The sequence below is a fragment of the Oppia nitens genome, unplaced genomic scaffold (assembly GCF_028296485.1).
Source record: "Oppia nitens isolate AA-2021 unplaced genomic scaffold, nextdenovo-longstitch-racon4-pilon3 scaffold19_pilon_pilon_pilon, whole genome shotgun sequence".
NCBI lineage: Eukaryota > Metazoa > Arthropoda > Arachnida > Sarcoptiformes > Oppiidae > Oppia > Oppia nitens.
This window is the reverse complement of record NW_026533198.1, coordinates 225,001-240,254: the sequence shown is the minus strand read 5'-3', so window position 1 is coordinate 240,254 and position 15,254 is coordinate 225,001. Positions and strand designations below refer to the sequence as shown.

The window sequence follows — 15,254 nt, the reverse complement described above, 5'->3', positions numbered from 1 at the left end:
AATAATAATAATCAATAGTTTTAAAAATTCAATATATTTTTATACATTATTTAAATAAAAGTAAAATTTAATTACTTTATATTTGTTGTTGTTGTTGAATAAATTGTTTTCAATTTGACGATACAAACAAATATATTAATAGATATTAATAAACAATTTTAATTAAAAAAAATATCACAATATATAATAATATATTTGATTATAAAAAAATTTGATTTTTTTTTATCTCAAATATATTCAATTGAAAATTTGTAATCATTTTAATAATAATAATATAATTTTTTTTTAAAAAAAATTTGGCAATTATTTTGTTAAAAATACTTTTAAATGATTGACTAAAAAACATATTATACTTTACTATCCGTTTAATATGTCTTCATTAGAATCGGACGATTCATTTGAAACAGGTTTACCACTGTCTGTTGCAATGGTTTCTTCTTCTTCTTCTTCTTGTTCATCGTGTAATACCTGTTCGACAGGTAGTTGATTATCACCTAATAATTGTTGATTATCTTCATCCATATGATGTCCAACCAATGGTTCATCGATTGTCGCGTCAATTATAACCATTTTATATGTAGCCAAACCTACGGCAGTCAATCTAATACCAGATAACTGTTGGTCGAAATTAATACTCCGAAGACTAGTCCGTAATCGTTCAATAGTTGTTCGCAATTGTGGATCAATTCTTTGCCTAATAAATAAAAATATATATTTAATAATTAGTATTATATTTATTATTTATTTATTATGAAATGGTTCCTACCTTTTATAAGATAAAACTCTCAGTACTTCAGACCATATATTGAGAAAATATGTATTAATTTGTCGTTCAATAACTAATATGTTGTTTGAGACGAAATTATGGCCAGTATTTGACATCTGTTTAGATGTGCTGGCAATCGGTTTTTCTTCTTTTTCTTCTTCTTTATCAACAACTTTGTTGTCATTCGCTTTAAACGATGCATCAGATGATGAACTGATTGGTAACTTAGCTGCGGATACGATTGCATCTGAAGACGATTTTCTTCTCATAAGTTTAGTAAACGGTGTCACCAAACGAGACAAACGGAAAATGTTTTCAAACCGACGCACAAATCTTTCCGTTAATTTTGTCCGATTGATCACAGATGTCGAGCAAGTTATTGGATTATTGTCATCAAAATCTGATCTCAACTCTTCTTCTTTCTCTTTCATATTTGTATCGCTGTTTTGGCGGCGGTTATTGACTGTAAGGTCGTCAACACTAACGCTATAGTTGTCGGTATCTCTGTACAAATATACTGTATATTTCTAACTATAAATATATATAAAACTTTGATTATTAATCAAACAATTTTGGCAATTAATGTCTGATAAAAACAATTTCAATTAATTAAGATTTGATTAAACAGTTATCCGTCTAAAAGGTCTTCTTCATTAGAATCGGATGAGTTAGTCGAGAATGGTTTACCACTATCTGTAGCAACGGTTTCTACTTCTTCTTCTTCGTCTTCAACGATATCTTGAATCTCCTGATCGACAGGCAATTCATTATCACCTAATAATTGTTGATTATCTTCATCCATATGATGTCCAACCAATTGTTCAATTGTTGCGTCAGTGAAAGCCATCTCATATGTGGCCAAATGTGTTAATCTAATACCAGATAACTGTTGGTCGAAATTAATACTCCGAAGACTAGTCCGCAATCGTTCAATAGTTGGCCTAAATTGTTGATCAATTCTTTGACTATCAAATTAAATATATATTTTATTTAATAATTAGTATAATATTTATTATGTATTCATTATGAATGGTCTTACCTTTTATAAGATAAAATTTGAAATACTTCAGACCATATACTGAGAAAATATATATTAATTTGTCGTTCAATAACTAATATGTTGTTTGAAATGACATTATGTCCAGTGTTTGACATCTGTTTAGATGTGCTGGCAATCGGTTCTTCTTCTTCTTTAGCTTTATTTCCATTAAACGATACATCAGATGATGAGATGACCAATGAATTGTCTGCCGTTACGGTCGCTTCTGAAGGTGATTGTCTTCGCATCAATTTATTAAAAGGTGTCACCAATCGAGACAAACGGAAAAGACTTCCAAATCGACGCACAAATCTTTGCGTTAATTTTGTCGGATTGTCCACTGATGTCGAGAAAATGATTGGATTTTTGTTGTCATCAGAATCTGATGTAAGCTTCTCTGCTTTTACGATATTTGAATCGCTATTACGGCGGTTATTGACCGCAAGGTCGACAACACTATCATTGTTGTTGTCATAGTTGTCGTCACCGGAACTGTTGACATATGACTGCATTTGATTACTAAGATTATCATAAATGTCGGTAATTTCGGCCAAATGTTCATTCAAACGTCTGTTTGATAACAAAAAAAATAGTTTTATTAAGTATTGAATCAATTTCTTAGGATATAATATATTAGACACAAATGATAGGTAACCTTCTTGTTGTTTCATCTGTGAGACAATTAAGATAATGATTGAGACAATCGATGAATGACTTCAAACACATCATCAAACAAACAATGTTTGCATCGATTATCTCATCGCTGACATCATTGTTGACATCATTTTGACGGTTCATTTGATCTGATTTTTCTTTATTCCTCTTCAGAATAATATCTGATCTTTTATTTTTCAATTGTTTTTTCAAGACTTCTTTATACAGATCGATGTCTCTGTCTTTGACTTTCACTTGTTTTCTGTTAAAACGTGTTTTGCCTTTTGGTCTCATAATTGTTCAGTCAATCAAATATATACAATAAATATAAAACTGGTTTTCAAATTCAATTCAATGTTATAATTAAAATACAAACAAAAAGTTTTTTGTTTATATTTACAGTTATTTACAATATTGTATAAAACTGTTTCATTATAAGCAAAACCAAAACAATATTGTCTGCCATTCAATGATACACTTATTAACTCAATATTTGGTCAATTTTTTTTACACTTGACTTAAATTACTTTTTCATATTTATTGCTATTAAGTTATTGTCTAAACAATAAATATGTTAACGATATTTAAGAGTATAATAGCGTTGAGGCCATAATTGTTTTGGTTTTGTTTGTAATGAAACAGTTTTATTATTTAAAGTACAGTATAACATATTTATAACCTATATTACAGTATAATATATTAATTGGTAAACTATTATTTGATTAATGTGATACAGGTATAATACAAGCAATAAAAAACTAAATTAATAATACTGTATCTATTAATATTATTTATTTTTTAAAAATAAAAATAATGTAATTATAACTAGCTTTTTAAAAACTACAATTAAACCTTTTTTTTAAAAAAAAATTGATTATTTTTATTTGAATAAATTGTATAATTGTTTTATAAAAAATAATTTCTAAAATACAAATATCATAACTATTTATATATATATAATACAAAAATGATTAGAGAATAGTATTATTTTAAAAAATGTATTAAACATATAAAATATAATAACAAAGTTGTGAATAAAAATAATTGTTAAAAAAATTTAGTCAACACATAAAAAATACAATATATACTAATAATATAATAATTAAAATATAATATAATTAAAAAAATTATTTTTTATAATTTCTAAACTCTGGTTTCAATTCCCACATATATTTGTGTGGATTACGTATATTATAGACACATATTTCCCGTACAATCTCTTTGAGATAATATAATGGTTGAAGTGTTAGCCGTTCGAGATCTCGCATAGTATAGTACCGATGCTTTTCGTAGGCCTGGAATAGCATATTCTTGACAACAGGTTTGTCATATTTGCACTTAATCTCAGGTCTGGGACCCAGACTACCGGTTCTGGTAGACGAATGACCCGAAATCGGTTTGAATACAGTTATCGAACGATCCAATTGGATGACCGGTCGTAGAGTTTTGTCGGCTCGTTTGGCACGTAATCGCTGAAAATCTAGATAACTGGTCGACTCACGCGGCCTACAGTCACCCCTCTTGACTACTGTACCCTCAATACGGGTCTCATTTGTTTCGGTAGTGTTTTCCGAGAAAACGGTCATCAATTGGTTGTCTACCGATGCAAATGTAATGATGTGTTCGGTAGGCGACATCAATTGCTGTTGGTTTTCCTTATCGTCTACACCGCCACCCCCGCAGTCAGTGTCCGCCGATGACAACAATTTGGGCGACAATTTCCACAACACTTGATTTAGGCCTTTCTGTTTGTCGTCCAAATTCATGACTAATTTTCCGATTTCTTGCATTGGTTTCAAATTTTCCAGACGTTTCGACAAATATTTCGGTACTTTTATTAGCCAAACATTTCGCGACAGACACGACAAGTCAACTACCGATTGGTCCATCAACTGATCCCTACTATCATCGCCAGTTAATTCAGTTGTCTTATCAATTGAATTCATAATTTATTTATTAATTTATTTCTCCCCCCAAATAAAATGTATGAAAATTTAATTTTAATTAAAATAAATTGATGATAAAAACTTAAATAATTAATATATTGTTTGCTTATAATGTCAAATGAATGTCAAAAATAAAATTTCAAATTTCAAATTCATAGTTAACAAAAAAAAATGTTAGTTTTTAGTATACTTTATAGTATAAAGTTTATTAAAGTATTTATAATTTATTAAATCACTTAAACTTTGAATGATTTGAATGATAGTAATACTAAAAGTGTGTATTATTTTTTGTTAGCAAATATTTTTAATATAGTATACTAATGAATAATAATGTAATATTAAAATTGTTTTTAAACTTTTATAATATATTATACCTTAACTATACAAAAAAATAACTCCTTAATAGACTATTGCAATCAAATGCAAACATAATTTGTATAAAATTAATTATTTGTATTTAAGTTGATTAAAAATTTTATATAATATAATATTAATGATTAATAATTATTTTAAAAAATTTTTAAATATATATATAATTGACTACTAAAATGAATCTTAAAATTTTTATTATAGTATTGTATTATTTATTTTATTATTTTTATTTAAATAGTATATTTTTATAAAATAACAAAAATTAAAGTTATAAATTGCAATTTTTATATGTAGTATTTATAAAAATTAGTAGTAAAAGTAGTAGTAGTAAAATACAATAATTATTCATTAATTTAAACTATAGATAATAAGTGTTACAATGTTTGTATATATATATGTATTATAGAAACCATTATTATATAATTAATTAAAAATTTTACCAGCTTAATTATCTTATCTAACTATAATTCATAAATAATTATTGAAAAAATACTTATTTTTAATAATAATAAATGTTATTTTATTAAAAAAAAACATTGAACAAATTATAAACAAAAATTAACAATTTTACAATTAACAAATTAACAATATAAAAAAATAACCAAAAAAAAGTGTCTAGGACACCCGGTATTCCCAGGTGGTGTCCCTCCCAAGTACTAACCGGGCTCTCGGCTGCTTAACTTCGGTGATCGAACGAGAACCGGTGCTTTCAGCGTGATATGGCCCTAGACATCAATGTTAGATTAGCTAGATGATTTTATTAATAATAATAATACAATATGTATTAGCAAGTAATAATAATAATTATTATTACAGTATCAATCATACATGTGTAATACAAATTGTATTATACAATCCCAATATATGATATATAATATATATATTAATAGTATGTATGAATTATGTATTAAATGGTATTTAAAATGTTATAAATATACATGTATTTATTAAACTGTTGTATTATAAATGTTTGTATAATTGAAACTATAATAATAATAATTATTACTTGTGCTAATACATATTGCATTAGTAATTAATATTATTAATAAAATCATCTAGCTAATCTAACATTGATGTCTAGGGCCATATCACGCTGAAAGCACCGGTTCTCGTTCGATCACCGAAGTTAAGCAGCCGAGAGCCCGGTTAGTACTTGGGAGGGACACCACCTGGGAATACCGGGTGTCCTAGACATTTTTTTTTGTATAATTTTTTTTTAATTTTTAGTTTTTATTTTTTTTAATGTTTGATTTTTAATAACCAATGTATTATCTATATTATTATTAAAATATAGATTATTAAATGATAATTAAGCCGGCTAAAATTAGTACATATTAACTAACTTGTTATACACAAACAGTGTAACATTTTTTTAAAAAACTTTAAATTGTATTTTACTACTACTACTACACCTAATTTTATAAATATTACAAAATAAAATATTGCAATTAAAAAAATGTTAATTTGTTTATATATTTAACTAAAACAATAAATAAATAATAACATGGTAAATTATATCAAGTTTTTATAATTAAATTACAAATATATAGTTATTTAAATAATACCGTATTATAGTCTATTAAATATAATGTGTAACAGTGTTTATGTATGACTCCAATGTGTGTATACAATACAATACAATATTATTAATAATATTAATATTACAGTCAATGTTGACGTGTCTTGAAGTGTGTATTCAAACACAACAAACAAAAATCAGCCGAAAAATAATAATAATAATAATAAGTAGTATTTACCCGAAAACACCCGCTATTTTGTTGACCAGAAAATCTGTCGGTGACCAGTTATCCGCCGACATTATATCTAATCAGCCATGTCTTCAGCAGCCGATTCGATATGCTATACATTGATCAATACGGAAGCCGACGATACGGTCAGCGAAATGACCATCAGAAACGATTTAGGTTTGTTGTTGTTGTTTGGCCACCCGATTGAGTGGCCAATCGATTGATTTCGGTGTCACCCGATTGTGTGGCCGATTATTGATATATTAATTATTTATTTTAATTGACATATTTTCACTGACACAGAGAAGGGCGACGTTAAGTCAAGAACCGAAGCCCTGAAGAAGTTGATCTACAATATACTGAATGGCGAAAAATTTCCGCCAAATATGCTGATGACTGTCATCCGCTACTGTCTGCCATCCGATGACCATCAGATCAAGAAGTTGTTGTTGATATTCTGGGAGATTGTACCGAAACGTGGCTCAGATGGTAAACTGTTGCACGAAATGATACTCGTATGCGATGCCTATCGTAAAGATCTTCAACATCCGAATGAGTTCATACGGGGGTCGACACTGAGATTTCTTTGTAAACTCAAAGAACCGGAACTATTGGAACCGCTGATGCCGGCCATTCGGGTGTGTCTCGAACATCGCCACTCGTATGTCCGGCGTAACGCTGTTCTGGCCATCTTCAAGATCTATGTCAACTTTGAACAGCTGATACCCGACGCACCCGACGTTATATTGGACTTTCTTTCGCGCGAAGCCGACGCCAGTTGCAAACGTAACGCTTTTCTAATGCTTATCCATTTGGATCAGAAGAAAGCATTGGATTATCTGAACTCATGTCTCGATCAGATCAGCGGTTTCAACGACATCCTACAGTTGGTAATCGTGGAACTGATCTACAAAGTCTGTATCGCCAACCCTAGCGAACGATCCAGATTTATACGGGCCATCTATAACCTGTTGAACACCTCACAGTCGGCCAGTGTCCGCTACGAAGCGGCCGCCACACTGATTACACTATCGCAGGCACCGACTGCTCTGAGAGCGGCGGCCAACTGTTTCATCGATATCTGTATCAAAGAAAGTGACAATAATGTCAAACTGATTGTTTTGGACCGATTGGTAGCGCTGAGAGATTCGACCACTACTGCCGAACGTATACTACAGGAGTCACTGATGGATATCTTGCGCATACTGAGTGTGGCCACCGATTTGGAAGTGAAACAAAAGATACTGAGTCTTGGACTGGATTTAGTGACATCAAGAAATGTCGACGAAATGGTTCAACTGTTGAAAAAAGAGATACTGAAGACACAAAACGAATCCCAAGGAAGTAGCGAAGAGACAAACAAATATCGGCAACTATTGGTGGGAACATTGCACTCGATTTGTCTGAAATATCCCGATTGTGTCTCAACCAGTAAACTGTTGTCCACACTGTTCGAACTGTTGACCAATTCGGACGACGAAAGTACCGCTATTCTGGTGATTAACTTTACCCGCGAATACATTCAGAAAAATTTGAATCAAAAGAATCTGATAATTAGCAAAATTTTGGAAGTGTTTCCCGTCATTCGCAATGGTAAAGTTCATCGCGGATTGATCTGGATTTTGGGCGAATTTTGCGACGACAATGAAAACCAGATACAAGAAGCACTGACCGCTATACTGGCCACCATTGGCGACATACCGATTGTCGAGTCCGAGTTGAAAAAGTTGGAAAATGGTACCGAAAATGATGAAACATCGGTGACTACTAATACCAATAGTCAACCGAATGCGGCTAAACTGGTCACTGCCGACGGTTCGTATGCAACACAATCGGCACTGAGTGTCAACACTAAAGTAGAAAAGACGGCTAACATTCCACCACTGAGACAGTATCTGTTGAACGGAGAGTTTTTTATTGGTACCGCTTTGGCTAACTGTTTGGTTAAATTGGCATTTCGTTACAAACAAGTGGTCGGCTCTGGTAAACAAAGTAACCGATTTCTGGCCCAATCGATGCTTATATTGACATCGATTCTTCATTTGGGTAAATCGAAACTGATTAGCCAAACCATCAACGATGACGACTTCGAACGAATTGCTTTCTGTCTGATGATTCTGACAAATATTTGCTCAGAAAATGGTATTAACGCCGAAATGGCTGAACTTCTTAGCAAAATATTCTTGGCTGAGATGCGTTCTTCGTTGGACAGTATGCTTCAGAGCAATAAAGCCGATCTGGAAGAATCAAAACACCAGAAAACGAAGAAAAATCGAAATGTCGAAAGCGATGATCACTTGGCATTCACTCAGTTGATGTCCAAGAATGTCGAATCAATGGAAAACCAGTTCGACGTCAGTCTATCGCAGGCCATTGCCGGTAATGTTGGTCCAACAGCTACCACAACGTTGGGCGGCGGCGGCCAAAAGGGTGTCAATGTGGCCGACTTGATATCGGCCAGCAAATTGTCTAAAGTAACGCAACTGACCGGATTCAGCGATCCAGTCTATGCCGAATGCTATGTCAATGTCAACCAGTATGACATTTGTCTGGATGTCCTGATTGTTAACCAGAGTTCCGATACCCTGCAAAACTGTACCCTAGAGTTCACAACGTTGGGCGACCTTAAGTTGGTAGAGAAGCCGCAACCGCTGGTATTGGCGCCACACGACTTTGCAAACATCAAAGCATCGGTCAAAGTGGCCTCAACTGAGAACGGAATTATTTTCGGCAATATTGGTTTGTATTGACACACAGTATATCTTTAGCTATAAATAAAATTATCTCATTTTTTTTAATCGCCAATTAAAGTGTACGACATATCTGGTTCGACATCCGACCGTAATGTAGTAGTTTTGAACGACATTCACATCGATATTATGGATTACATAATACCCGCCACCTGTAATGACTCCCAGTTTAGGCAAATGTGGGCCGAATTTGAATGGGAAAACAAAGTGACCGTCAATACCGGTTTGACTGACCTACAGGACTATCTGAATCATTTGATTGGTGCGACAAATATGAAATGTTTGACACCGCAAAAAGCCCTGTCGGGTGATTGCGGTTTTCTGGCCGCCAATTTGTACGCCAAATCTATATTCGGCGAAGACGCACTGGCCAATGTTAGCATTGAGAAATCGGCACCCGATTCGCCAGTTACCGGCCATATCAGGATTCGGGCCAAATCGCAGGGAATGGCACTCAGTTTGGGCGATAAAGTTAATGCATCGCAAAAGGCGGCCAAACCCTCATAGATATAAAGATTAGTCCGATTTTTAATTTGTTTTTTATTAAATTAAAAATAGGTATCATATCTAAGGTATCTATTAGAAAATATTTTTCACTAATATTTTTTTTAAATAATTATTTTTGATCCTAAATTGGAAAAAATTATATATTTTATAATTTAATCATAAGTTTATTATTATTATTATTACGATTACTATTATTATTATTATAATTATTATTTAAAGAATAAAAGTGTTTTTTTACATTTACCGGTAATTTATTATCCATTTATTTGTTTTTATTTATTAATCATTATATTTGATGTGTGTTGCGACCAAATGATTGTTTGTTTGCATTCAAATAAAAAAAATAGGATTATGTATACAAAAATAAAAGTAAAAATATCTCTGTATAATAATAATAATAAAATTTTTATGTCTCTATTTGATATAATTATTACTATTATTAGTTTAATTGTTTAATTAAGTAATGCAAATATTTGTATGTCTTTTTCAATTGTATTTTATAGTCCATAGGTCCGGGTATTGTATGATTTGTTAGTTAAATTTATATATCATATATATACAGTATATCTCATATAATTTGATGATATAATATAATACATTAAATTATTATTATTATTAAAAGAGGGTTATATTTGTATAATATATTACTGCTATTATTATTATTATTATTATTACAGTGATGTGATGTGATGTTTGCCCGGATGATAATGTTTATCAATGATATGATTTCTCACTTACTCTCTCTCTCTCTCTCTCTCTCTCTCTCTCTCTCTGCTGTATATATTTACTTAATATAAAAGAGAGATAATCACAGCACTGGTATTACATAATAATACAATAATGCCTTTCCCTTTTGTAATTAGTGATAATGTCATGAGATGAGGAGGGAGACCCCCAGTTGAGGGGGGGGATAGTAGTAGTAGTCATATCATATGTAGCTCTCATTTGTCATATGTTTAATACAATCAAATTATTAATATAAATACTGTAATAATAATAAATGACCAAAAATGTGATTGAAATTATTACTTCAATACAATACAATGTACAGTAGATGTTATATTTGATTTGATTAAATAATTTTCAACAGTCATATAATTAATATATATATATATATTTGGTTTTTATATATTTAATAGATTAGATTATATATATATATGTTGTTTATATATGGTATATATTATGTATATATTTATTTAAATAAATAAAGGAAAACTAAATTATTTTATACATTATGCCTATAATAATGATAATAATTGGTGACAAAAGCCTCCAGCGATAACCTCTTATATAATATAATATTATTGTTGTTAAGTATGTGTTAAGTTAGGCAAACATTGTTTGTGTGTGTTTTTTGTTGTAATTTAACACAAAAAAAAATAAATTTTTTAATAAAAATTACAAACCATTAATGCAATGCAAATACATGTATATAATAATAAACAGTGATTTTTTCCGCTAATAATATCTTCATTTGCAATCAGTTTTTTAAAAAAGTCAAATACAGTTAGTTTTATCTCACATTTGCAAACTGTCTATACATTTACTGATTGATATATATATACTAACTAATAAAGTATATATAATTTATCACATATTTTTTTATTAGGAGTAAAGATATTTTTGTCTCTCTCTCTCTATATATATATATTTAATTTGATTTTTTTAAAAAACTTATTATCGGTGCAGACAATTATAACTTTTTTTTGCATTGAAATGCTAATGCAATAACAAATTTTAATAATAATAATAATAATTTTATAATACAAACACAATAGGATCGATAAATTGTTTATAAAAAAAAAAAATATTTATAAATTGTTGTACCAATCAAATACACATTAATTATAATTTTTAGCTCTCTCTCTCTCTCTCTTTCTTTCTCATATATATATAATAAATTTTGTTATAATAATTATATATAAATTAAATAAATAGCTATTATATGGAAATCCGTTCTCTCTCTTTCTCTCTCTCTCTTTCTTTCTTTCTCTCTCTCTCTCTCTTTCTATTATTATTATAGTTATTGACAAATGACTTATTATTTAGTATAAATATATATAATCTTTAATAGTAGACTATTAAATATACTGTACTTAAACAGCTTTTACTTTTAAAAAAATAAAAAAAATAAAATGAAAATAAAAATAAAACAATAATAATAATTATAATGAATTAACTGTTTTTTAATTAACTTCTCCCGACAATACATTTGCTATTTTTTTATTATTAATACTATTAACACTACAGTACAGTATAAAGTGTACTGTACTTGACTTTATTGACAACTGATTATATATGATTTATTAATGAAGTATTGTATTTAATATATATTTTAAGGACATTCCCATTAAAAATAAAATATATTACCATTTAATGTGTGGTTTTTGTCTACTAAATAATTGATATGAATGAAGTTAGCTGTCTATTGCTAAATATATATATATATATATATTATATATATATATATATATATATATATATACAGTATTTGGTGCTTATATTATGTATACGATTAGATACGATAGCTAACAACAACAAAATAAATTAATAGACTATATTGTATCACAATTATTGTATTGTCCAGTAAATAGTTGCCATTTAAAACCCTATTTATTATTATTATTATTAGCCATTTATTTTGATTACTGTTGAAAACTATTGAAATGTAAAAACCCTTTTGGAAAATATATATTTCATTATATAAAACGTAAATTGTATAATAAAAATACCCGTATTTTTTTTTATCCATTCAATAGCCTCCTCAGTTTAAATGAAAATGTTTGCCAGCGATAAAACAAACATTAAAAAAATATTGATAACAAAAAATTTCAACTCAAATAAACATTTAAAATGGATTTTTTATTTACTATATATTTATTTTAAATATATATTTATATATATATATATTAATTCAAAATATTATAAAATTCCTTATATGTAAAATTTATCAATAATAAAAATTTAATGTTCAATGAGTTGTGTTTAAAAAATATATAATATATATTCAATATATACTTTGTATAGTTTTTTTTATAATGAAAAACATTTCATTTTTTATGTATATATATATATATATATATTAAATAAAAAACGATTCCTATCTTTACTTTTTCTATGGGTTTAGAGTGCATATAATGCTCATTACATTATATATAAAATATATTTATTTAGGTAGAGATAAACTAATGATAAGATTTATTTTGTTTTCAATTAATTAAATAGTTATATAACTTATTATTATTATTATTATTAATAAAAAATAATTATTATTTTGATTACTTGGATACTACACATTGTATACAACATGATTGAGAGCGTGAATGAAAAATAACACTACAGTTATATATATATATATATTTACAGTATATCTCTAATAATTTTCATTCAAGATTTGCAATAATTATTAAAATATAAAATATTATAATAATTTTCATTAAAGATTTGCAATAATAATAAATTAATAATAATTATTATTACTTTTTATAACACGATTGATTGAGAGACTACTATATATTAAGTGATAAAATCTATCATTAAATGACAGAAAATTATTTAAACAAAAAAATAAATTGGTTTGAAACCAACAAATACAGTATAATAATAATAACTTAGTATACAATACAACAAAAATATTGGTAATAAACTTGTAATAAACAGTAGAGACACTGAAAAAAAAATATTATTCAACTATTTTAAATCACTTTTTTTTTGTTAATTAGTCCTAATAATAATAATAATACTAAATAATAATTATTATTATAATTATAATAATAATGGGCTGTATATATGCACTCTAAACCACAGTAAAGGCTATCAATTAATTATAATTCATTAATTATTAAAATGTCTAATAATATCATCAATAATACAAAATAAAAACAGTTATTTAAAAAAAAAATGATTGTTTGATTTGATTGATTGATTGGATTCAATTAAATGGTGATCTCTTGGGGGGAGACAATGATGATGATGATTGGCGAGTGACGGATGATAATTGAATGGCCGATGAAAATATCAGTTAATTAATTAAATTAATTATTAATAATTATTAATAATAATAATAATAATTATTAACAATTAAAGGCAACAACAACAACAAAAAAAATCAGAGTATATTACAAACGGGACGACAGCCGTGACAACAATAGTTTGGTTTGTCTTTAACCGAATTATAGCTCATTTCGCGGACAATTTCAGCAAACACTTCGTTAACATTGATCCGACTTTTGGCCGAAGCCTCGATAAAAGGCACTGACCAGACCTGGGCGAGGGCTATACCTTCCGATGTGGTCACTTCGCGTTGGTGTTCAATATCCAATTTGTTGCCAACTAGTATAATGGGTACCCGATCGGTACCCTTGACCCGAACAATCTGTTCCTTCATGTTCTTCACGTCCTGAAATGTCTGATGATTGGTTAATGAATAGACGACAACAAATCCCTGGCCATTCTTGATATAGAGATCGCGCATCGATGCAAACTGTTCGGTACCGGCGGTGTCCAGTATTTCCAGTACACACGGGCCGCCATCGACTTCAATTTCCTTGCGGTAAAAGTCTTCGATAGTCGGATCGTATTTTTCCATAAACGTATTGGAAACAAATTGGACGGTCAGTGCCGATTTGCCGACACCGCCCGAACCGAGTACTACTACTTTGTATTCACGCATCGCCGCCGCCGTTGCTGCCGTCGTGTGCTATCAACTTTGATTGGCCGTGTCTTTCGGGGTGTGTTGTGTGTGGCTGACGGGTGTGTTGGTTGGTTGGTGTGTGTGTGATATGCCGTCTTCAACAATAAAAAAACAAATAACTACAACAACAACAACTTGTGGTCACAATTGCGGTGATGATGTGTGAAACCTTCGGGTATTATCAGTGGTCATCAATGGTTATCATATATATCTTATATATATATATTATATGATAATTAAAACAATCAAAATTTGTTTCAACAATAACTAACTAACAAACTATTATTATAATAAAAATACTATTAAATATATTAATAATTTTTTAAATACTTGTAGTTATTATATATATATATATAAAACAATTACACTATAATATAATAAACTAATAATAATAATAACTATTTATATATTATATAACAAATATATTTCGTTGATATAAAAAACATTATTATTATTATTAATAAAAACTTTTTTGATAATAACTATTTGTCAAAATAATAATTAAAAAACTGAGGTATTATTTCAAACTATACAACAAATTGTTTGATAGTTTTTTTTTTAGTAGTCATCGATGGTATGGTTGTCTGTGTGTTAGTGATTAGTGATAGCAATCAATGGCCAATCACTGGTTAGGCGTCTCTCATATATATATATATATATATATATATATATTAGCAGTGATTATAATTAGGAGATACCGTCTTATATATGATATATCATATCATCAATTCATAGCAATTTTTTTTTATCATATAATTATTGTTAATAAATAATTGTTG

At 28.9% G+C, this 15,254-nt stretch overlaps 4 protein-coding genes and 2 non-coding genes across 6 annotated transcripts; 2 read left to right on the top strand and 4 right to left on the bottom strand.

Annotated features, from left to right (window-relative positions):
• Nucleotides 1-1,394: 1,394 nt before the first annotated feature.
• On the bottom strand, nucleotides 1,395-2,753 carry LOC128966111 (uncharacterized). Its single transcript, XM_054312924.1, has 3 exons — nucleotides 2,461-2,753; nucleotides 1,806-2,375; nucleotides 1,395-1,731 (listed from the first exon to the last, which is right to left on the bottom strand). Exons 1-3 carry the CDS (start codon nucleotides 2,751-2,753, stop codon nucleotides 1,395-1,397), a joined length of 1,200 nt encoding a protein of 399 aa, XP_054168899.1.
• An 805-nt stretch (nucleotides 2,754-3,558) lies between these two features.
• Nucleotides 3,559-4,660, bottom strand: LOC128966036 (general transcription factor IIF subunit 2-like). The gene has a single exon (XM_054312839.1). The coding sequence runs from the start codon at nucleotides 4,403-4,405 to the stop codon at nucleotides 3,587-3,589; it is 819 nt and encodes a 272-aa protein (XP_054168814.1). The 5' UTR covers nucleotides 4,406-4,660; the 3' UTR covers nucleotides 3,559-3,586.
• Nucleotides 4,661-5,389: 729 nt separating this feature from the next.
• LOC128966225 (5S ribosomal RNA) lies at nucleotides 5,390-5,508 on the bottom strand. The gene has a single exon (XR_008484702.1). It is a non-coding gene; the product is annotated as a 5S ribosomal RNA (ribosomal RNA).
• Nucleotides 5,509-5,852: 344 nt separating this feature from the next.
• On the top strand, nucleotides 5,853-5,971 carry LOC128966224 (5S ribosomal RNA). The gene has a single exon (XR_008484701.1). It is a non-coding gene; the product is annotated as a 5S ribosomal RNA (ribosomal RNA).
• Nucleotides 5,972-6,434: 463 nt separating this feature from the next.
• Nucleotides 6,435-9,921, top strand: LOC128966101 (coatomer subunit beta-like). Its single transcript, XM_054312914.1, has 3 exons — nucleotides 6,435-6,702; nucleotides 6,829-9,264; nucleotides 9,337-9,921. Exons 1-3 carry the CDS (start codon nucleotides 6,612-6,614, stop codon nucleotides 9,780-9,782), a joined length of 2,973 nt encoding a protein of 990 aa, XP_054168889.1. The 5' UTR covers nucleotides 6,435-6,611; the 3' UTR covers nucleotides 9,783-9,921.
• Nucleotides 9,922-13,565: 3,644 nt separating this feature from the next.
• On the bottom strand, nucleotides 13,566-14,681 carry LOC128966077 (ras-related protein Rap-2c-like). Its single transcript, XM_054312887.1, has one exon. It carries the CDS (start codon nucleotides 14,452-14,454, stop codon nucleotides 13,891-13,893), a length of 564 nt encoding a protein of 187 aa, XP_054168862.1. The 5' UTR covers nucleotides 14,455-14,681; the 3' UTR covers nucleotides 13,566-13,890.
• Nucleotides 14,682-15,254: the final 573 nt, after the last annotated feature.